The sequence below is a fragment of the Mustela nivalis genome, assembly GCF_964662115.1.
Source record: "Mustela nivalis genome assembly, chromosome: 1".
Taxonomy (NCBI): domain Eukaryota; kingdom Metazoa; phylum Chordata; class Mammalia; order Carnivora; family Mustelidae; genus Mustela; species Mustela nivalis.
The window spans coordinates 205985877-206011018 of NC_139020.1; the positions used below are offsets into that span (position 1 = coordinate 205985877).

The following is a 25142-nucleotide window of genomic DNA, read 5'->3' on the forward strand; positions in this document are numbered from 1 at the left end:
GAATAAATTATGCTAAGTAAAATAAGTCAGAGAAGGACAAATTCTGGGTGATCTCACTTATATGTGGAATCTTAAAAAAATGAATAAATAAAACACAAACTGGAGCTCATAGGCACAGACTGGTGGTTGCCATAGATTGGGGTTAGAGGGGTGCTTGTGAGGTGTGTGGGGGTAGGTCAGTAGGCTAAATAGGTGAAGGGGGTCAAAGATATAAAATAAATAAGTGATGGTATGTAAGGTGCCTTGTGACTATAGTAAATAATACTCTGTTACATATTTCAAAGTTGCTACAAGAGTAAATCTTGATCAAAAAGTTGAAAATAGAGCTACCCTATGACCCAGCAATCGCACTACTGGGTACTTACCCTAAAGATATAAATGTAGTGATCTGAATGGGCACATGCACCCAAACGTTTATAGCAGCAATGTCCACAATAGCCAAACTATGGAAAGAGTCTAGACGTCCATCAACAGATGAATGGATAAAGAAGATGTGGTGTATATATATGCAATGGAATACTATGCAGCCATGAAAAGAAATGAAATCTTGCCATTTGAAATGACATGAAAGGAACTAGAGGGTGTTATGCTGAGTGAAATGTCAATCAGATAAAGGCAATTATCATATAATCTCTGTGATATGAGAAATTTGAGAGGCAGAGTGGGGGGATAGAGGGGGGTAGGAAAGGAAAAATTTAAACAAGATTCAGGAAGGAGGCAAACCATAAGAGACTCTTAATCTCACAAAACAAACTGAGAGCTGTTGGGAGTGAAAGCGTAGGGATAGGGTGGCTTTGTTATGGACATTAGGGAGAGTCTGTGCTATGGTGAGTGCTGTGAAATGTGTAAGCCTGGTGAATCACAGACCTGTACACCTGGGGTAAATAATATATTATATGTTAATAAAAAAATTTAAATCTTGGAAGTTCTCATCTCAGGAAAAATAATTTTTAACTGTGGTGCCAGAAATTAACTAGGCTTCCTATGGTGATCATTTTGCAATATAAATAAATAAGTAATCATTATGTTGTAAACATGAAACTAATGTCAATTGTATCTCAACAAAACAAGAAATGAATATCTATGCTCAAATAATCAACAAAGCAGGAAAAAATATCCAGTGGGGAAAAGACAGTCTCTTCAATAAATGGTGCTGGGATGGGACACCTGGGAGGCTCAATGGGTTAAGCCGCTGCCTTCGGCTTGGGTCATGATCTCGGGGTCCTGGGATCAAGTCCTGCATCAGGCTTTCTGCTCAGCGGGAAGCCTGCTTCCCTCTCTCTCTCTCTCTGCCTACTTGTGATCTCTCTCTGTCAAATAAATTAGCAAAAATCTTTGGGGAAAAAATGGTGCTAAGAAAATTAGATACTTATGTATAGAAGAATGAAACTCGACCATTCTCTTAAACCATTCACAAAGTTGAACTCAAAATGAATGAAAGACCTCAACATGAGGGAGAAATCTATCAAAATCCCAGAGGAGAACATAGGCAGTAACCTCTTTGGCATCGGCCACAGCAACTTCTTTCATGACATGTCTCTAAAGGCAAAGGAAACCAAAGCAAAAAACTTTTGGGAATTCATCAAGATCAAAAGCTTCTACACAGCAAACAGAACAGCCAACAAAACAAAGAGGCAACCCACAGAATGGGAGAAGATATTCACAAATAACACTACAGAGAAAGGGCTGGTATTCAAGATCTATAAAGATCTCCTCCAACTCAACACACACAAAACCGATAATCATGTCAAAAAATGGGCAGAAGACATGAACAGACACTTCTCCAAAGAAGACATACAAATGGCTATCAGACACATGTAAAAATCTTCATCATCATTAGCTATCAGGGATATTCTTTTTTTTTAATTTTTTTTATTTATTTTCAGCATAACAGTATTCATTGTTTTTGCACCACACCCAGTGCTCCATGCAATCCGTGCCCTCTCTAATAACCACCACCTGGTTCCCCAACCTCCCATCCCCCGCCCCTTCAAAACCCTCAGATTGTTTTTCAGAGTCCACAGTCTCTCATGGTTCACCTCCCCTTCCAATTTCCCTCAACTCCCTTCCCCTCTCTAACTCCGTATGTCCTCCATGCTATTTGTTATGCTCCACAAATAAGTGAAACCATATGATAATTGACTCTCTCTGCTTGACTTATTTCACTCAGCATAATCTTTTCCAGTCCCGTTCCATGTTGCTACAAAAGTTGGGTATTCATCCTTTCTGATGGAGACATAATACTCCATAGTGTATATGGACCACATTTTCCTTATCCATTTGTCCGTTGAAGGGCATCTTGGTTCTTTCCACAGTTTGGTGACCGTGGCCATTGCTGCTATAAACATTGGGTACAGATGGCCCTTCTTTTCACTACATCTGTATCTTTGGGGTAAATACCCAGCAATTTCAGGGTCATAGAGAAGCTCTATTTTTAATTTCTTGAGGAATCTCCACACTGTTCTCCAAAGTGGCTGGACCAACTTGCATTCCCACCAACAGTGTAAGAGGGTTCCCCTTTCTCCACATCCTCTCCAACACATGTTGTTTCCTGTCTTGCTCATTGAGATACTACCTTACATTAGGGATATTCAAATCAAAACCTCATTGGGATACCACCATACCCCAGTTAGAACAGCCAAAATTTTCAGAACAGGAAACAACAACTGTTAGACAGAATGTGGAGAAGGGGGAACCCTCTTACACTATTGGTGGGAATGCAAGTTGGTGCACCACTTTGGAAAACAGTGTGGATATTCCTAAGAAATTAAAAAAATTGAGCTACCCTATGACCCTGCAATTGCACTACTGGATATTTACCCCAAATACAGATGTAGTAAAAAGAACATCTGTACTCCAATGTTCATAGCAGCAGTGGCCACGGTCACCAAACTGTGGAAAGAACCAAGATGCCCTTCAACAGACAGATAATTAAGATATGGTCCATATATACAATGGAATATTATGCCTCCATCAGAAAGGATAAATACCCAACTTTTGTATCAAACATCGGGACTGGAGATTATACTGAGTATAATAAGTCAAGCAGAGAGAGTCAATTAAGTGAAGTCAATTAAGTGAAGTCATATGGCTTCGTTTAACTTGTGGAGCATAAGGAATAACATGGAGGACATTAGGAGAATGAGAGGAAAAGTGAATTGGGGGGAATCAGAGGGGGAGGGGTACCTGGGTGGCTCAGTGGGTTAAGCCACTGCCTTCGGCTCAGGTCATGATCTCAGGGTCTTGGGATCGAGTCCCACATCGGGCTCTCTGCTTGGCGGGGAGCCTGCTTCCCTCTCTCTCTCTCTGTCTGCTGTGATCTCTCTGTCAAATAAATAAAAAAAATTTAAATAAAAATTTTAAATAATAAATAAATAAATAAATATTTAAATAAAAATTTAAATAAAAAATTTAAAAAAAGAAAAAAAAAGAAAGAAGTCAGAGGGGGAGATGAAATATAAGAGACTATGGACTCTGAGAAACAAACTGAGGGTTTTGGAAGGGAGGGGGTGAGGGGTTGGGTGACACTGGTGGTAAGTATTAAGGAGGGCTCATATTGCATGGAGCACTGGGTGTGGTGCATAAGCAATGAATCTTGGAACACTGAAAAAAATTAAAATTAAAAAAGAAATGAATAAAACTATAAATAATATACATGTTAATAAAAAATAAATTATTAACAGAGGAATTGATGATAAATAAGAATTTAAGATAAAATAGAAATGGCTTCCCAAGAAAATAATTTATTTAATTAGGAATAATATGAATTTAATATTATCTGATATTTAAGTGTTTTATTTGTTTTATTTCAGGTAAAATTCATGTACCATAAAATTCTTTTTAAGCAAAAATCCATTTTAAGCAAAGCATACTATGCAGTGGCATTTATTTTTCTAAGATTGATTGATTGATTGATTGATTGATTTTATAAAGAGAGAGAGTAAGAGCAGAGTGGAGGGGCTGAGGAAGAGGGAGAGAGAAACCTCAAGCAAACTCCCCCTGAGCACAAGCCCAAGGCAGGGCTCAATCCCATGACCTTGACATCATCACCTGAACAAAACCAAGAGTCCAATGCTCATCCCCCTGAGCCACGCAGGTGCCCCCATTCAGTGACATTTAATATATTCACAGAGTTGCAATCATTGCCTCTATTTCTAAAATATTTTCATCACCCTTGCAGTAAATATTGTACCCCTGCTCAGGAGTCATTCTTCATTCCTCCCCTCTCCCAGCCCCTATACATCACTGGTTTGTTTTCTGTCTCTATGGATGTGCCTATTCTGGACATTTCATATGGAGAGACTCATACACTGCGTTGCTTAATATGTGTCTTCTTCCACCTAGCATCATGTTTTCAAGGCTTATCCATGTTGTAGCATCTATAGGTGTTTTGTTATTCTTATGGCTGTATAATATTCCATTGCATATGGATGCAGCACCTTTTATTCCACCCTTCATCCACTGATGGACATTTAGCTTATTGCCACCTTCTGATTGTTGAGAATAATCCTACTATGAATATTGGTTCACATGTTTTTGTTTAATTTTTATTTATTTTTTATTTATTTTCAGCATAACAGTATTCATTATTTTTTCACCACACCCAGTGCTCCATACAATCCATGCCCTCTATAATACCCACCACCTGGTACTCCAACCTCCCACTCCCCCGCCACTTCAAACCCCTCAAATTGTTTTTCAGAGTCCATAGTCTCTCATGATTCACCTCCCCTTCCAATTTCCCCCAACTCTTTATTTATTTTTTGATGGGATAACTGGATGATGGGCATTAGAGAGGGTACTTGATGTAATGAGAACTGGGTATTACAAACAACTGATGAATCACTAAATTCTACTGCTGAAACTAACACAGTGTATGTTAATTGAATTTTAATTTAAAATAAAATAAAATAAATTCTAAAAAAAACTTTTAATTTTTATTTATTTTTAAAATTTCTTTTCAGTGTACTGGAATTCATTGTTTATGTACCATACCCAGTGTTCCATGCAATATGTGCCCTCCATAATACCCACCACCAAGCTCACCCAACCTCCCATCCCAGATCCCGCCAAAACCCTCAGATTGTTTTTCAGAATCCATAGTCTCTCAGGGTTTGTCTCCCCCTCCAATTTCCCCCAACTCCCTTCTCCTCTCCATCTCCCCATGCCCTCCATGTTATTTATTATGCTCCACAAATAAGTGAAACCATATGACAATTGACTCTCTCTGCTTGACTTATTTCACTCAGCATAATCTCTTCCAGGCCCGTCCATGTTGTTACAAAAGTTGGGTATTCGTCCTTTCTGAAGGAGGCATAATACTACATAGTGTATATGCACCACCTCTTCCTTATACATTTGTTCTTTGAAGGGCATCTTGGTTCTTTCCACAGTTTGGCGACCGTGGCCATTGCTGCTATGAACATTGGGGTACAGATGGCCTTTCTTTTCACTACATCTCTATCTTTGGGGTGAATACCCAGTTAAAAAAAATGTTAATGTAGGTCTTTGACCTGTTTTGAACTAATTTTTGTGTATTGTGTGAGATAGGTTTCCAGCTTCCTTCTTTTGTGTTGATAGCCCGATGTGTCAGGACCATTTGTTATAGACACTTTTCTTTTTCCACTGAAGGGTCTTGACACCAGTTTTTGGAAATTAATTAACCATAGATGTACGGATTTGTTTCTGGACTTTAAACTCTATTTTACTGATCTGTATGCCAATCCTTATGCCAATGCCCTCCTGTTCTGATTATTGTAGGTTGGTAGTCAGTTTTGAAATTAGGAGATTAAGTGCTTCAACTTTTTTTTTATTAAATTGATTTATTTTCAGAAAAACAGTATTCATTATTTTTTTCACCACACCCAGTGCTCCATGCACTTTTTTTTTCATCTTCAAGATACTATTTGGGTATTTGCAATGCCCTGTGAATTTTAGGTTGAGCTTTTCCATTTCCGCGAGAACTTAAATATCTAAAATTGCTTTGGAATCCTGATAGGGATTGCACTGATTCTGTAGATCTCTGCAGGGACCATTGCCATCATAACTATATTGAGTCGCCCATCCATAAACACAGTTAACAGTTTTCTATGAACAAGTCTTGAGCACCCTTGAATAAAATTATTCCATATTCTTTTGGCATCTATGTTCCTAAAAATTTGGTCTATAGTTGTTGTTGTTTTTTTCTTGTGATATCATTATCTAGTTTTGTTTGCAGGGTAATGGTGGCCTCATAGAATTATTTAGGTAGTATTTCATCCTATTTTTATTTTACTTTATGGAGCAGTTTACAGAGGATTAGTCTTTTAAATGGATATCATCCTTAAATGAAATTCAGCAACAAAACCAACTGACCTGAGCTTTTTGTTCAGGGAAGGGTTTTGTTTGTTTGTTTCTTTCTTTCTTTTCAGCGTAACCGTATCCATTGTTTTTGCACCACACCCAATGCTCCATGCAATCCGTGCCCTCTCTAATACCCACCACCTGGTTCCCCCAACCTCCCACCCCCAGCCCCTTCAAAACCCTCAAATTGTTTCAGAGTCCATAGTCTCTCGTGGTTCACCTCCCCTTCCAAGGTTTTTGATAAACAACTCAATGCCTCTACCTACTGCAGGTCTGTCCTGATTTTCTGCTTCTTCTAAAGTCAGTTTTACTAATGACATGTTATGATATGTTGGCTAACTAAACTTAATTTTTAAAAAGTCAGTTTGGGGGAGCCAGGTGGTGGGTATTAAGAAGGGTACATAATACATGGAGCACTGGGTGTGGTACAAAAACAATGAATACTGTTACACTGAAAAGAAATTTTTTAAAAAGTCAGTTTTAGTAATTTTTGTGACTGTTTAGGAATTTTCTCATTTCTTCTAGGTTATCTAATCTACTGTTGAATAATTGCTGATAATATTCTAACCCTTGATAAATTCAAATTTTACACATATATAAAATTATTATGTATACTAAATATGTGCAATATTGTTATTATGTGTGTCAAATAATACTATTATTAATATATTATATATTAGATCTAGAACATTCATATGTTATATTATATGCATATATTATATGTGCATTCTATAAATTATATAATATTCAACATTATATTTTATACTATGACTTTTATATTTATAAAATATATTTTAAAATTTTATAGTATTTTATACTATGACTTCTGTATGTATTTATATTACATATAAAGTATTTATATTATAGATTTAGGTAATATATAAAATATTTTTATACATACATCATATATACACACATAGAATGGTATTATATCAACCACTACTGTCACAAATACTAATCTAACTCCCTTACACAACTCTGAAATCTCATAGACCTGTCCCTGAAGGTGCGGGAGCAAGGAGATAAAACTGTCATCTTGAGTCACAATCAGGTGACGATGATGCTGAACTGGGATGTGGTGCATGAATCTGAGGACTCAGGTAATGGCTGAAATGGGAGGAAGATGCCCAAGGATGTGACAAACAGGAAACTGAAAATTAAAAGGAAATGGGGGTGTAGTGGAGCCATAAAGAGTACATCTGAGGAGGAAGGGGCCCTATTGGCACCCCAAGGTATCAATATTGGCCTCATCCTGCAGGTCCTTCTGTGGTGGGTCTCGTCTCCATTCCGGGGATGGCCAAGTTGCTGGTGGAGGCCCCCCTAGTCCTGGAGCCTGAGAAACAGGCAGTTCTGCATGGGGCACACAAGGGCGTGTTGCCAGAAGCCTCCTCAGTTCTGCTCTCAGATGTCATCTCTGCCTTTATGAACAACAAGGACACCCAAAACCTCAGCTCCCCCATCACCTTCATCTTCTCTCACCATGTGAGTGTTGATGAGATAGGCTGTGGGTGTGGAATGAGCCTAGGTCCTGGGCACAGCCTTACTGCCTAGCTCAATCTTGAGGTTTCAGGAGGTTGCCCCATGGATGCATCATTCCTCAGGAAAGCCCTTTGCAAGCCAGCTTTGGATAAGCATTTCCGAACACCAGAACCACCAGTTCCTACCTACATTCTCTTCCTGCAGTCAGTGACCACTGGGCCAAAGCAAAATGTGTTCTGCGTCTTCTGGGAGCACAGTCTGGATGGATATGGTCATTGGTCCACCACAGGATGCAGGATAGTGACCACTGAAGAGACCAGTACCACCTGCCAGTGCACCCATCTCAGCAGCTTTGCTGTCCTCATGGCCTACTATGATGTGCAGGTGAGAGCCCTGGAAGGGGCTGCATTCCATGCCTATTGCTCTGTAACACGTTTCCTCATATGTAGGGGCTTTAAATAAACAGAAACTTGTATCTGTGGTTTCTTTGGGGCATCTTGGGTATGGTGGGCCTGAGTTGTCTATTCTTAGTCTTATAAGCCTGAAATTGACCAGAGTTGCATTGTCCTTGGTGACTCAGGGTCCTCCTGGGAGCTCCCTGATCATTGACAAGGATTCAGTTCTCTGCAGTTATAGGGCTGGGGTTCCACTTTCTGGGTAGCTGTGAGCAGTGGACTTGCTCAGCTCTTTGGGGCTGCATGCATTCCTCCTCCAGCAGCTCTCACATGGCATCTCAGCATTTCTATTCAGAGATGAGTAGGAGGAGCTCCCTTACCACAACTGCTCTCAAACTTCAACTCATTTTTCTCCAAGAGCCCAGAGCTTTTAAGAGGTAACTTGATTAGACCAGGCCCACTCACAATAAACTCCCTCTCAGAGACATAGGATCTGAATTCCATCAGCATAATCCCTTCACAGCAGCACCTAAAATGGCATTTAACTGAAAATCCAGAAGAAAGTGTGTGTACACCTGTTATTGACAAATTAGATTTCTGCTTACCACAGGGATCTTCAGGACAGGAAGTCTGTAGAAAGTGGCTCTTAGGAGCTGTAGAAACTAAGATTTGGTGATAGCAGAGGCAAAGGGGCCAAGAAAGCCAGTGAGTACAGGTGAGTTAGGAACTATGTTTGCCTGCTCCCTTAGCCAGTTGAGTTACTTTCTCTGGATCACCACATCAAAGACTTCCTTACCTGATATGTAAAGTAAAATAAACCCTTGTGAGTTCCTGGGTTCTGTCTTTTTTTTTTTAAGATTTTAAGATTTTATTTCTTTTTTTAATTTATTTTTTATTTTCAGCATAACAGTATTCATTATTTTTGCATCCCACCCAGTGCTCCATGCAATCCATGCCCTCTATAATACCCACCACCTGGTTCCACCAACCTCCCACCCTCCCCCTGCCACTTCAGACCCCTCAGATTGTTTTTCAGAGTCCATAGTCTCTCATGGTTCACCTCCCCTTCCAATTTCCCCCAACTCCCTTCTCCTCTCTAACTCCCCATGTCCTCCATGCTCTTTGTTATGCTCCACAAATAAGTGAAGATTTTATTTCTTTATTTGACAGATCTTTTTCAGGCAGAGAGAGGAGGAAGCAGGCTCACTGCTGAGCAGAGAACCCAATGTGGGGCTCAATCCCAGAACCCTTTTTAAAGCAGAGGCTTTAACCCACTGAGCCACTCAGGTGCCCCCCTGGGTTCTGTCTTAAGTAAGGACTCATTCCTCAAATCTTCCAAGGTCTGAGTTAATCAATTCATATTTCCATAAAATTCTAGCATTCTAAACCTATAGGAATTTATCCAATAACATAACATATTTACCTACCTCCTTCTTTCCTCATTTGGCTACAGCAAGAATTAAAATTAAATTTAAAAATTTTAGATGGAAGATTTAGGAAAATGTGACTGTAATTTCCTTTTTGCTTCTCTTTGCTGGATCCCAGGAGAAGGATACCTGGCTGGCTGTGATCACGTACCTGGGGCTGGGCCTCTCTCTGCTCTGCCTCCTCCTGGCAGCCCTCACCTTCCTACTGTGCAAAACCATCCAGAACACCAGCACCTCCCTCCACCTGCAGCTCTCAATCTGCCTCTTCTTGGCCCACCTGCTCTTCCTCATGGCCATTGACCGGACTGAGATCAAGGTACTGACACTGTCACAGAGGAGCTCCTGCTGACCCAGGGGTTCTCAGTTCATGGAGCCATGCTGCACTGACACCTTAATAAAATGACATTGGGTTCTGGGGAGGTTAGAGGGTACGTAGCCTATTTCACATCGACTAATTAACTAGAAGACAAACCCTCTTCTGACAACTTGACCATATACTTGAGAGTTCCTTCATGGCAAAGTATGGGATAGGTCCTGGGGTCACCTTCCTCCTTGATGATCCTTCCTGGTGACACCATTCTCCTCCCCCAGGTGCTGTGTGCCATCATTGCAGGTGCCCTACACTATCTCTACCTGGCCTCCTTCACCTGGATGCTGCTGGAGGGTCTGAATCTCTTCCTCACTGCACGTAACCTGACGGTGGTCAACTACTCCAGTGCGAGCAGTATCATGAAGAAGTTCATGTTCCCTGTGGGCTATGGAGTCCCAGCTATAATTGTGGCCATTTCTGCTGCATCTAGGCCTCACCTGTATGGAACACCCACCCGGTAAACACAAATTCCCACATCCTCATCTTCTCCAGCATGACCATGGCCATCATAGAACCAATAGATATTTAATTCCACCAGAACATGATAGACAGAAAAGTCAGTGACCACTCCAAGGACATCTACCTGGTAGAAGATCGTGTTCCTTAAACTGCTCTTTTTTTTTTTTTTTTTTTAGTTTGGGAGTATAATCTTTTATTTTTTTTAATTTCTTTTCAGTGTTCCAGAATTCATTGTTTATGCACCATATGTGGTGCTCCATGCAATATGTGCTCTCCATAATACCCAGCACCAGGATCATTCTTAAATCATTAAGATATAATTGTTTTAAATGTTAACTATAAAATGTGTAAATAATATCATGCATTATGTTATTAACTATACACTAATATAATATTAATGATGTTTAATAATTACTAATTGATCTAGTTAAGATAAATGAGGTGACTTTTTAATCTTTCAGATATAATTATTTTAAATATTAAGTGTATATTACATAAATAACTAAATTATATTAATGACTATAGTCTGTAATATAAATAACATCTTGTGCATTAGTAAATACATATTAATATAGTATTCATTGTGTTAACTGAGGGGACAGTTTTAAATCTAGAAAGAAAAACTGAAATGACGAGATGGCACTGATTTGTGTAAACTTTTCTATCCTAATTTTAACAGAGGGTCATTTGGGTGACAAAATAACTGCAAAAACAGCCAAGATATAGAAATCACTTCTGATACACAATCACTGTTCTAAATATTTTTCATATGTCAGCTCAAATCAACAACAACCTGTGCAGTAGAAACTGGTATTGGGCCACAAGACAGATGAGAAACTGAGGCACAAGGAGATTAACTAACATGGTTGAGGTCACACAGCTGGTTTGTGGCAGAACTGGGGTCACATCCAGTCTGGAACTCACACTGTGTGCCTATCCTGATGACACGAGAGCTCAGCTGCATCAGCGAGCCCTGGCCATCTGGCCTCCCTAGGGAGTTAAGCATAAAGGTTAGCAAACTTTTTCCATAAATGGCCAGGTAATCAATATTTCCAGCTTTGTGGGTCCTATGATCTCTGCAGCAATTACTCAGCTCTGTCCTCAGAGCATAAACAAGGCCATAGACACTTTGGGAGGGATGAGCGTGTGTTCCAATAAAACCCAGTTTCAAGAGGAAGTGGCAGCTGCCTGCTTTGCCAACACCTACCTTCAAAGCTACACTTTGATGCTTCCCGCTGGGTCCATCTGACCCTTTCTCCATCTTTACACCTCCCATCTCACTGGGGATAAAGTCCAGCTCTGTCCTTGCTCTCAGTGTGGCCTTGAGATGCCTCATCTGTGAGTGTGTGAGTACCTGTCTCCATAAGTTATGTAACACACATGAGCCTTAAGGCTGGAGCAGGCTCACTGTTTTGTCTAATTTGGGATTTTTCACTCACTTCTTGCATGGTCCAAAATTTTCACCTGTCCATACTCATTCATCACTCATATTTCACCTTAAATACAATTCAGTTCTTTCAGAGAAATGCTTCCTGACTATCTGGATCTCCTATACCCCAGACTAAGTTATGGATCCAGCTACATATCCTCATAGCTCTTCATACTTGATCATAAAATTAATTACCTTGATTTTGTCTACTAATTGTTGACTTTCCCACCTCGCTGATGTCTTCCTGAGGACTGAGACCACCCCACCCTAATCCCAGCCAATCTTAGAGCCAAGCACAGACCCTGATACAGAGGAGACACTCAATACTTACCTAAAAAACCCATAAATTAATTTATGTCAATACTGCTATTTTCTTTTTTTAAATTATATTTATTTTTGCTAGTATGTCTGGGTGCCAAGACAGAGGAAGAATTTTTTAAAGGAACTTATCTTTTTTAAAAGACCACTTTATTAAGGTGTGACTGACATGTAAAACACTGTATGTAATTAGTGTACACAACCTGTTAAGTTTGTGGCTAATACTCATGAAACTATTGCCACCATCAAAGGCATATACAAAGTTGTAGTTCTTCAAAATAAGTAAGTCTAGGAGATCTATATCACATAGTGGTTTTCCCTAACAATAGTTAAGTATTGCATACTTAAAATTGACTAGGAGAGGGACGCCTGGGTGGCTCAGTTGGTTAAGCAGCTGCCTTCGGCTCAGGTCATGATCCCAGCATCCTGGGATCGAGTCCCACATCGGGCTCCTTGCTCAGCAGGAAGCCTGCTTCTCCCTCTGCCTCTGCCTGCCATTCTGTGTGCCTGTGCTCGCTTTCTCCCCCTCTCTCTCTCTGATAAATAAATAAAATCTTTAAAAAAAATTGACTAGGAGGGTATGTTAAATGTTTACACACCAAAAAAAAAAAAGCAATAATAATAATGATGAAGAAGGCAGGAGGGAACATTGGGGGTGCTTATTTATAAATCTTTTATCCAGGAAATCCAATATTTTCTTGAATCTCTTCCCATCTTTCTCTTAGATGCTGGCTCCACACAAACAAAGGATTCATATGGACCTTCCTTGGCCCTGTCTGCACCATCTTCTCTGTGAGTAATGGATGACATCAGAGCAGCCCACTTGCCCAGCTGAGGGTCATTCAAAGACCAGGTGTATCGGGAGGGTGAAAGGCAGGGTGAGCAATCATTCCAGTCGGCCCAGGACAGATGAGGGGCTCCCAGGAGGTGGGAATTCCCACTGTAAAACCAGGAATCAGGTGTTTCCTGAGACGTAGCACTTTCAGTGATAAAATTTGGAATTCCCATGCAAACTGAATTGAAGTGGTCACTGAAGTTACAGGATAAACATGGGCCTGATTTAGGGAGTGTTTATTCTGCTTCTCTAGGACTGTTATGAAACACAAAGGCTTCTTCCCTCCCACATTAGCAGCTGGATGAGCTAGGACGAAGGTTTTCTAAATGTGTAGTTAAATGCCTATGGGTTTTCTGCAGATTAATTTGGTTTTCTTTCTGATGACCTTCTGGATTGTGAAAAACAAGCTCTCCTCACTCAACAGCAACGTGTCCACCCTCCAGAACACAAGGTAAGGATGGGTCACAGGATCACACCATACCCCAGACAGAACATTGTCCTCACGCCTCCAGGGCTCTGGTGTCCCTTCACAGGACTCCTGAGGGACAGGAAGATAAAAGGGCAGCAACCCTCCTTAGCAGCCAGCTCAGATTCTGTGGTTTGCTGCTGACACCCATACCAAAAACATTCCATCTGTGCATACCCTCAACAACAAACTACTTCAGCTGCAGAGAGAAACGACTTTGTTCTGACAAGCAGAGATTGCTATCAGAGATCTATGAAAAATATCCTGTGAAAATTCATATCTTTATAACACACTCAGGAAATCACATAACAGTTTTCGGAACCAGCACACCCCCACCATGCTCACGCCTTCATGCATGCTCTGCCCTCTGCTTTCCCCCTTCTCTTGCACCTGGTGAACTCGGTTTCATCTTCCACATATCACATCCTCTAAGAGTTTGGGGATGTCCTTTGCTTTCCTCAACTTTACACAGAATCAATGGCCTCAATTCCGGGCAAAGCATACCCTGGCTCAGTTCATGGAGAGGGTCAGCCCTGGATGGAAAGAAGTACCTCACTTTGCAAATGTTATAAGTGATCATTTATTCTTGTCTTTCCACCAGATTTTAAGGTCTGTAAGAACAGAGGTCTTGTTCTTTGTTCTTTTGAATGCCCTAGCCCCAGCCTGGAGCCAGGTGCATAGAATAATCTCGGTAATGTCAGTTGAACAAAATTAGGGATCTTCATGAAACATCAGGATCTTTTCAAAACTCACATTTTTGAGTGTCACCATTATCCTCAGTCCGAGTCAAATGCCATCCTAGACCCAAATAGTGTTTCTCTTTAGGGAATCATTGACAATAAAGGTCAAAGTTGATCACAATTCAGTCAGAAGCATCATGGAGTGGACATGAAACCAGACCTGGTTGTGTTGCTCTGGATGCATCCTGACCTCCTTCCTCCTCCTACCCAGGATGCTAACATTTAAAGCCACAGCTCAGCTGCTCATCTTGGGCTGTACATGGTGTCTGGGCATCCTTCAGGTGGGTCCAGCTGCCCATGTCATGGCTTACCTCTTCACTATCATCAACGGCCTGCAGGGCATCTTCATCTTCCTGGTATACTGCATCCTGAACCAGCAGGTACTACTGCTCATTCCCGCCCAGGACCCTTCCTATGCTCACTCCCTTCAGTGAGCTGACCCAAGCATGTTTCGTCTCTACAGGTCCGGGAACAATACAAGAAATGGTTCAAAGGGGTCGGAAAAACCAAAGCTGAGTCTGAAAAGTACACTCTTTCAAGTGGGACCATGTCTGATGACTCCAAACACAATATGGTAAGATTATCCAGTGTTCCCAGAGCACTTCGCTAACCAGTCCTCTTGAGAAGCTCATGCCTACTTCACTGATAACCTGGGTATACATCAGGAGATGCTCTATGATGACTTACACTTGGTTTTCACCTGAACTCACTTGAAGGCACTTCCCTATCTTGAAAAGGGGTCTTCCTATACTTTCACTCACTTTCTATGCTCATGTTAACCCTTGCACAAGACTGTCCTCTTTCTCCACAATGTACAGCATCACTTAGTGTGACATGGGTGCATCCCCTTTTTAATTTTTTTTATTTTTTAAATTTTTTCTATTAATTTATTTATTTTCAGCATAACAGTACTCATTATTTTTCACCACACCCAGTGCTCCATGCAACCCCTGCCCTCTATAATACCCACCACCTGGTATCCCAACCTCCCACCCCCCCACCACTTCAAACCCCTCAGATTGTTTTTCAGAGTCCATAGTCTCTCATGATTCACCTCCCCTTCCAATTTACCCCAACTCCCTTCTCCTCTCTAACTCCCCATGTCTTCCATGCTATTTGTTATGCTCCACAAATAAGTGAAACCATATGATAATTGACTCTCTCTGCTTGACTTATTTCACTCAGCATAATCTCTTCAAGTTCCGTCCATGTTGCTACAAAAGTTGGGGATTCATCCTTTCTGATGGAGGCATAATACTCCATAGTGTATATTAAATGTACTTAGTAACATGATACAAAATAATTATAAGCAGAGAATAATGTTGTTATCGACCAAGTAATCAGGAATAAAGATCTGTACCCCTCATGCACACGCTACACGTAGTCACTGCACATCCTTTATCCGTCATCATTCCACACCAGCCCTGTGTATGACAAACAAAAAAATGTGTAAATATAGTCACAAAAGTCAAGTGAAATAAATACTAGGATGGATTGGAAACTTTTTTCAAAGTCTGCTTTCATTCCTAGTATTTCCAAATACACAAACCCTGCAAACCTCACTAGAGAGTCACAGAAGGCAGAGGAGAGATCCTGGCAATGTGAATTGTACCAAGAATTTGTATGTTCAGATTTACAAAACCATTTCTCTTCTTAGACTTCTTCCAATAATATTTTGTAGTTTTCTGTGCACACCATGCACCTTCTAATACAAAATCATGTTTATACCTTCCTTCTTAGGAGAATTATAATGAACAACTAAGCCTGAAGAACTTGTCTCTTAGAAAATGAAGAAAATGCTGGCTGCCATCCTTTGGTCAGAGTATAAAAGATGCTTTTTCATGTTTATCACAAATAACTCTTCTTGGCACCACTTGTAAGAGAAAATAAGCAGTAAATATTTGATATTCAGCTGCTGGAGACTTTTGGTTTTCTGGTGCATGTTCATCTCACTCCCAGTGTAATTAGGAGCTATGACCCAATACCCCAGTAGAAACCTCTTCTACAAAAGTTCTTCCTCAGGTTAATGATATCTAACAAGGAAAAACAGCCTCAAAGGACTTTCCTGAATTGACATAAGAGGGAAACTAATATTCACACACCTGCATGTAGTATAATCAACTAATCCCAGTTGCTCAAGACTTTCCTGGTTTTAGTACTGGAAATATTATATCCCAGGAAACACTTTGGTTACAGGCAAAGTAGATCAGTTGGTCCCCATACATACATACAATGCCTCAACTTCTTCACTTTCCATTTCTAAAGACTTACTAATTTATTCATTCCAAAAGTATTTGCTGGGAATAGATCAAGGAGATCCAATTCCTGATTTCACAGACTTTAAATGTGGGAAGGGAAGGTTTCATCAGAATAAAATCAGAGCTAGGGGACTAGAGTCTCTGCATCTTTATAAGTTGAGTTGTGGGAAAAGGTATATATGGCTACTGCACATTTTGTGAGATTTATTTATAGATAACATATTGTTTCACTCTCTTCATGCAGTCTAAGCAAGATCTAAATCCAGAGCAGTTACACCTAAAAGAAATTTCCTGAGGACTTCCTCTGACCAATTCTGTATCAATTTGAACATCAAAGAAACATGATTATGTTTTAAATAACTTATCCATGAGTCCATAGTGATGCTTTAAAAGACCACTGAATAATTAGAACAGCATGATTCTTCCAATATCCCATAAGTGGCCACTAAAAACATTGAGTGAAAGTCTTTGGAGAACAGGCTAGGACCAGAGATTCAAGGAATCACCTCACAGACTACCAATTAATTACAAGGGACAAAGTGTACACTGGCAACATGGAGATCTGACAGCCACCATCTGAAACTAATGATGAAGCTTAATATCATCAATGGTGGGCAAACCGACTTTATGTATCTCCTGATATGTCATGAAGTTACAACATCCCATTTTTAGTAAAAAAAAAAAAAAAAAAAAGAATTATTAGCAAATCACTCTAATTGAAATCTAATCCAAACTTTAGGCTGTGAATTGGCAAAGTATAACATTCCAGCCAAATGCAGGGAACTGCCTGTTTTTGTTAATAAACTTTTATTGGGACACAGCCAAACACATTCATTGTCTAGGCTGCTTTCATGCTACAATGTCATAGTTGAGTTGTGACAGAGGCTGTAAGGATACAAAGCTAAAAATATTTGCCACCTGGCCCTTTATAGAAGAAGTTTGCTGGTCTCTGTCCTTCTAGACTTAACTTTCAATATAGATGAAACACAGAGTACAAAATAATTTAAATGACATCATGAAGAAACCCTCAGGCAAATCCTGAATTCAGGCATTCAACAAGACAATTGGCCTGGCCTCTTCTAAAATCAATATCATTTTTACAAAGTGACTAGAGGCTGCTCTACATTAAAAGAAATGAAAGCCTGGTGCTGGGTATCAAGGAGGGCACATATTGCATGGAGCACTGGGTATGGTACATAAACAATGAATCTTAGAACATAGAAAAAATAAAGTTAAATAATAAAATTTGTGGGGAGCCGGTACAGGAGGCCTACTCTAAGAGCCGTAAGGGACTGAATATGATTGGCTGTTCATTTAGGTCCACTCTCGCGGGAGGTGCATAAGCACTGCATTGTGATTGGGTAACACTGCCTGTATAAAAACGCATGCGCCGAGGGTAAAGGGGAGGTCCCCCGCGGGGCCCGCGGGCCCGCCGGGAGCCGGGCCGCGCCGCGCGGGCAGGAGGGGGCCGCAGCCCCGACCATGGCGGCGGCGGCGGCGGTGGCGGCGGGCGCCGAGGGCCGGCCCGCGGCCCTGGAGGCGGCGGCGGCGCCCGAGCGGGGCGGCGGGAGCTGTGTGCTGTACTGCGCCAGAAGGGAAAGAAGATAAAAAGAAGCCATTAAAGAAGTTTGCCTCCACGCGTGTCTCCGTGTCGTTCTTGCCGGCCGAGAGCGACGAAAATTAAATAAATATATAAATATATTTCATTACTTAAAAAAAGAAATGGAAGTGACATTACAAACAAATTCAGTATCAATTTTAGTGAAGTTCTGGTTCAGAAAAACAGCTATCCATGACATTTTCGAGACAATTAGGATAATTTGAATATGTATCAGACATTGAAAGTTATTATGAAATTTTTATTAATTTTCTTCGGTATAGTAATAGTATTGTGGTTATATAGAATATTGAATTCTCAATTCTTGAATTCTCAAATATTTGTTGAAGGAGGATTGAAGAATGAATTGTCATGATGTCTACCACTGAGTATCATGTTTTAGCAAGAAAATGTATCCATGTGTGGAAATAAATTGAGAAAAGTGTTTTAATGTGGCACTATGTTAACAATTGTTGACTCTTGATGGAGAATATGAGTGTTTATTGTATGTTTTTTCCAAATTCTCTCTATGTTTTAAATGATAAACAAAAGGTGTCAGAGAAGACAATAAATATATCAATTCGTTATTAATTCATAAAGATATATGCCCTCATAAATTCCTAGATGTCCAGATAAAATGCTTTCACCTCTGCACAAAACTAACTTTGTGAATGAATGTTTTTTAAGATTTTATTTATTTATTTGAGAGAGAGAGGGAAAGAGAGAAAACACACAAGCTGTGACAGGAGGGCAGAAGCAGAGGGAGTGGGACAAGCAGACTGTACACTGAGCTCAGAGCCCAATTCAGGGTTTGATCCCACAACCGCTCAGATAATGATCTGAACTGAAATCAAGAGTCAGCTACTTAAAAAATTGGCAAAGCAAGAAACAACAAATGTTGGAGAAGTTTTGGAGAAAGGGGAATCCTCTTACACTGTTGGTGGGAATGCAAGTTGGTGCAGTGTGGAGATTCCTCACAAACTTAAAAATAGAGCTACCCTATAACCCAGCAATTTCACTACTGGGTATTTACCCCAAAGATACAAATGTAGTGAAAAAAAAGGGCCACATGCACTCCAGTATTCATAGCAGCAATATCCACAATAGCCAAAATGTAGAAAGAGCCAAGATGCCCTTCAACAGATGACTGGATAAAGAAGATGTGGTCCACATACATAAAGTAATATTACCCAGCCATCAGAAAGGATGAATACCCAACTTTTATATCAACTTGGATGGGACTGGAGGAGATTATGCTGAGTGAAATAAGTCAAGCATAAAAAGTCAATTATCATATGGTTTCACTTATTTGTGGAACATAAGAAATATGATGGAAGAAATTAGGAGAAGGAAGAGAAAACTGAAGAGGGGAAAATCAAAGGGGGAGGTGGACCATGAGAGACTATGGGCTCCAGGAAACAAACAGGGTTTCAGAGAGGAAGGGTGCAGGGTATAGGGGAGCCTGGTAATGGGTATTAAGGAGGGTACAGATTACATAGAGCACTGGTTATTATGCGTGAACAACGAAATGTGGAACACTACATCAAAAACTAATGATGTACTGTATGGTAACTAACATAATACAAAAAAAAAATAAGTACTTATAACATATTTTGAAAAAATGCCTGATGTGGGATAAAGAGCTCCCCAGAACATCCTGGATATAGCTCAACAAACTACAGCTCATGGGCCAAATCTGGCTCACTGCCTGGCTTTGTACACCCTACAAGGTAAGAAGAGTCTCTACATTTTTTTAAAAAGTTTATTCACTCAGCATAATCTCTTCCAGTCCCGTCCATGTTGCTACAAAAGTTGGGTATTCGTCCTTTCTGATGGAGGCATAATACTCAGTAGTGTATATGGACCACATCTTCCTTATAGATTCGTCCGTTGAAGGGCATCTTGGTTCTTTCCACAGTTTGGCGACCGTGGCCATTGCTGCTATAAACATTGGGGTACAGATGGCCCTTCTTTTCACTCCATCTGTATCTTTGGGGTAAATACCCTTATCATATGGTTTCACTTATTTGTGGAGCATAACAAATAGCATGGAGGACATGGGGAGTTAGAGTGGAGAAGGGAGTTGGGGGAAATTGGAAGGGGAGGTGAACCATGAGAGACTATGGACTCTAAAAAACAATCTGAGGGGTTTGAAGAGGCGGGGGGAGGGAGGTTGGGGTACCAGGTGGTGGGTATTATAGAGGGTAGGGATTGCATGGAGCACTGGGTGGGATGCAAAAATAATGAATACTGTTATGCTGAAAATAAAAAATAAATTTTAAAAAAAGATTTTATTCATTTACTTGACAGAGACCACAAGTTTTCAGAGAGGCAGGCAGGGCAGGGTGGGGGGCAGGCTCCTGCAGAGCAGAAAACCTGATGCGGGGCTCCATCCCAGGACTCTGGGATCCCGACCTGAGCTGAAGTCAGAGGCCTTAGTCCACTGAGCCACCCAGGTGCCCCGAGTCTCTACATTTTTAAACAAGTGAAAAAAATCAAAAGAAGAATATTTCATGTCATGTTAACATCACATAATGTTAAGATCACATAACTTCCAAAAATAAAGTTTTATTAAAACACAGTCATGGGGTGCCTGGGTGGCTCAGTGGGTTAAAGCCACTGCCTTCAGCTCAGGTCATGATCTCAGGGTCCTGGGATTGGGCCCCAAGTTGGGCTCTCTGCTTAGAAAGGAGCCTGCTGTAAACCTGGCGATTCACAGACCTGTACCCCTGGAGATAAAAATATATGTTTATAAAAAATTAAAATTTTTTTTAAAAAGAGAAAAATAAAAAATAAAAAGAAAGGAGCCTGCTTCCCTTCCTCTCTCTCTCTCTCTGCCTGCCTCTCTGCCTACTTGTGATCTCTGTCTGTCAAATAAATAAGTAAATAAATCTTTAAAAAAAAAAAAGCACAGTCATGATTATCAATCATTTATGAGTGTCTATAGCAGTTCTCATGCTCCAATGGCAGAGTTAAACTGTCATTATAGATTCTAGCTGTGATGCTTAATTTCATATGTCAACTTGACTGGGCCACAGGATGTCAGATAGCTGGTTAAAAATGAATTCTGGGTGAATCTGTAAGGGTGTTTCCAGAAGGGATTAGCATTTGAGTTGGACTGAGTAAAACAGAAGGGCCTCTTCAATGTGGATGGGCATCATCCTGGCCCTTGAGGGCCTAAATAAAATAAAAACATAGAGGGAGGTTGAATTAACTCAACCTGATGGTTTGACTGGGGCATCTATTTTCTAGCCTCCACACACCCAGCACTTAGGCCTTCAGACACACAGTGTAATCTACAGCATCATCTCTCAGGTCCTCAGGCCTTCAAACTACACCACCATCTTTCCTGAGTCTCCAGATTGCATACAGCAGACTGTGGGACTTAGCTGCATAATCATGTGAGCCAATACCTCATTATAAATCCCTGCATAAAAATGTGTGTGTGTGTGTGTGTGTGTGTGTGTGTGTGTGTGTGTGTGTGTCCTGTTGGTTCTATTCCTCTGGACAACCCTGGCTAATATACAGACCCACAAAGCCTAAAATATACATGTAATCATCTAAGTTTTCAAACTATCTGCATCATCATGTGAGAAGGAAATAAGATGTGTCTGTAAAACGGTTTATATTTCAATTATCCAGCTATAGATACATGTATTATACATATCTTTCAGCCTCTGAGTCAACTCTAGCTACAAAAAATCACTTTATTTCCCCCTGAAATCTCAATGAAAGTGAAACTTGTGTCTCTCTTGATTTCTGCCTTGGACTTAATGAGAAAAATAATAACTTTCAATGGGTAAATAACTAAACACACAGAAAACAGAAGAAAGAAATTACAAAATCCAGACACTGGTGTGAACACTTCCATTCTTGTGGATGTTGCCCATAGGAAAATCCGTTGAGCTGGGTTTTCCTGCTCATAGATGTTCAGTCTGGAAGAGTCTTTGTAGGAAGGAGAGGCCTCATAAAAGGGTGTAACCAAGAGTAACCAAGAAATTGGGCCACAGCTGTCGCTTTATATGATGAAAGTTTTCTGAGCACACTGAAGTACACAGAAAATTCCAGATTTTGCAGATCTTGAGTGTCAAACATGGTTGACTTCTTTCACATTGTTGACATGGTGAATTTCTTGAAAATACACACAATGAAGTCTTATTTATCCTCTCAAGGCTCAGATACTAATAGCTCCAAATTTCCAAGAGATAAGAAGATATAACTTAAAAGATTTTTTAATAAACCTAGAAAAGATAATATTTTAGAAATGATATAAAATACTACAGAAAGATAATTTTAAAGCTTCCTTTGGGTTCCTGTTGGCTCAGTCAGCTACATGATGAGTCTTGGTTTCAGCTCAGGTCATGATGAGGGTCATGAGAATGAACCCCACATTGGGCTCCATGCTGAGTTCAGAGTCTGCCTGAAATTCTCTCTCCCTCTCACTCTGCTCCTCCCATTCATGCTCTCTAACTCTTTCAAATAGATTTAAAAATCCTGCTTAAAAGTTTCCTTTAAAAAAGGAATAAGAAATTTAAGAAGACTTCAATCACAAAATTTACCTGCCAGATGAATATGTCAGAGTAAGATCAAAAGGGCATATCGGATTATATTAGGTGAGACCCTGCTCTTCCCCAGAATTCCCATCTCCCTACATTTCCTAACCCCCAAGTTACAAAAGATAAGAGCAGTTAAATGTGCTACAGAAAAAAATGATCTATCTGTTTCAGGATGTATGTTGTGATCCCTCTGCTTGTGTGATGGCATCAGCTGTACTGAGAGATGCTACATTAGCTCCTGCTTGGTTTGGAAATCAAGCTTGATTTGGTCAGGAAAGGTCAATTGGTACAAGTGGTAAGCACTTTTTTTTTTTTTTTTTTTTTTTTTGCAAGAGAGGTTGGGAAGAGAAGAAAAAAAAATCACACTTCAAACAACAATATGCTGATAAACAACTTCAGATAAGAAAAAAATTACAAGAATTTCAGAAATTTTATGATTAAGAATTGTTTTAGCTACAATAACAAAGCATCTACCTTTTAAAAAAATATTTACTAAATTAAAGAGCATATTCTACATGTTCTGCACAAGACAAAGGCAAGATTTTACTAAAAATACTTAATAGCCCCCTCCCATTCTTTTTTCAGGCCCTCCCTGTAAGTTGCACCCCAAAGTGCAAACATTAAAATTAACTGTAAGGCTTTTTTGTCTGGAGACATTAAAGACATGTGCTTCTGTACAACGTAGATTTTCAAAATGGAGGTTTTCCATAACAGCGCAAAATGAAATTTGTAGAAAGACATGAAATAATCATTGTAAGACTGATTTTAAAAAAAAAGAAAAAGAAAAAGAAAAAGAAGTTGAGCAAACCTGATGTATATTGGTATGAATGTGGGAGATGTAAACAAAACGTGAGCAGGCAAATAACCATATAGGCCCTAATTTCTATGTTTGAAATGACTGAAGGAATAAACCACATAAGGTCCAGAGTGTTCATAGTTCCTGGGATTTTAGTTCTGTACGATACTAAAAATATACAACAAGTATTGTGCTGGATATTTTGGCACCTAATCTTTCTAAATTTCTTATATATTGATAAGATTCTGGCATGGGAATAAATTTAAAAACATAACTCAATACTGCATGATTTCAGGAAAGGTCAATTGGTACAAGTGGTAAGCACATTTTAAATGCTGTAAAGCATCCTTGGCTGAACAAACATCTACAATGTGTGTGGGAGGTGTTCAGCCCCCACCACCAAAGCACGAGCCACCTAAAAAACCTACATAAGGAAGCAAGTAATAAGTACTGATTGAGGTAATCTAAGAAAACTGTCTCATGTGTAGGAAAAGAGGAAGGTGGCAATGGGTGATCTAAAATTTTTAGGGGCACCTAGGTGGCTCAGTTATTTGGGCATCTGCCTTCAGCCCAGGTAATGATCCCACGGTCTGGAGATTGAGCCCCACGTCAGACTCCTGGCTCAGTGGGGAGCCAGCTTCTCCCTCTCCCTTTGCCCCTCCCCCTGCTTGTGCACTTACTCCATCTCCATCAAATAAATAAATAAAATCTTTAAAATAAATAAATATATATATATAATTTTTAATGATTTTACCAAGGTAACATAGCAAACACCTGAGAGAGCGGCATTTCATTCCAGACTTGCTTCACTCTGAGGACTATGATGTACATGATGCTCTTGACTCATAAGGAAATATACAGGTCTAAATAAGATGTCATGGTCACATTCTCTTACACTGTACACAAAGATAAACTCAAAATGGATAAAATACCTCAACATGAGACAGGAATCCGTCAGAATCCTAGAGGAGAACATAGGCAGTAACCCCTTCAATATCAGCCACAGCAACTTCTTTCAAGATATGTCTCCAAAGGCAAAAGAAACAAAAGCGAAAATAAACTTTGGGGACTTCTTCAAAATCAAAAGCTTCTGCACAGCAAAGGATACAGTCAAAAAAAACAAAGAGGCAACCCATGAAAAGGGAGAAAATATTTGCAAATGACAGTTCAGACAAAAGGTTGAGATCCAGGATCTATAAAGAACTCCTCAAACTCAACACACACGAAACAGACAGTCATATCAAAAAATGGACAGAAGATATGAACACAGACTTCTCCAATGAAGACATACAAATGGCTATCAGACACATGAAAAAATGTTTATCATCACTAGCCCTCAGGGAGATTCAAATTAAAACCACATTGAGATATCACCTTACACCAGTTAGAATGGCCAAAATTAGCAAGACAGGAAACAACATGTGTTGGAGAGGATGTGGAGAAAGGGGAACCCTTTTCCACTGTTGGTGGAAATGCAAGTTGGTGCAGCCTCTTTGGAGAACAGTGTGGAGATTCCTCAAGAAATTAAAAATAGAACTTCCCTATGACCCTGCAATTGCACTCCTGGGTATTTACCCCAAAGATACAGATGTCGTAAAAAGAAGGGCCATCTGTACCCCAATGTTTATAACAGCAATGGCCACGGTCGCCAAATGGTGAAAAGAAACAAGATGCC

At 40.0% G+C, this 25142-nt stretch overlaps 1 protein-coding gene across 2 annotated transcripts in view; it reads left to right on the forward strand.

Moving 5' to 3' along the window:
• The window catches only part of LOC309852396 (adhesion G protein-coupled receptor E2-like), a 43923-nt gene extending 27752 nt beyond the window's left edge, over positions 1 to 16171 (forward strand). For both annotated transcript variants that reach the window (XM_082708829.1, XM_082708830.1), the window contains exons 11-20: positions 7335 to 7442; positions 7601 to 7824; positions 8026 to 8205; positions 9762 to 9959; positions 10235 to 10470; positions 12945 to 13011; positions 13414 to 13505; positions 14472 to 14640; positions 14724 to 14834; positions 16001 to 16171. In XM_082708829.1, coding sequence (XP_082564955.1) covers positions 7335 to 7442; positions 7601 to 7824; positions 8026 to 8205; positions 9762 to 9959; positions 10235 to 10470; positions 12945 to 13011; positions 13414 to 13505; positions 14472 to 14640; positions 14724 to 14834; positions 16001 to 16051 — 1436 coding nt within the window. In that variant the 3' untranslated portion in view covers positions 16052 to 16171. The remainder of the gene's footprint in view (positions 1 to 7334; positions 7443 to 7600; positions 7825 to 8025; positions 8206 to 9761; positions 9960 to 10234; positions 10471 to 12944; positions 13012 to 13413; positions 13506 to 14471; positions 14641 to 14723; positions 14835 to 16000) is intronic.
• The last annotated feature ends 8971 nt before the right edge of the window (positions 16172 to 25142 follow it).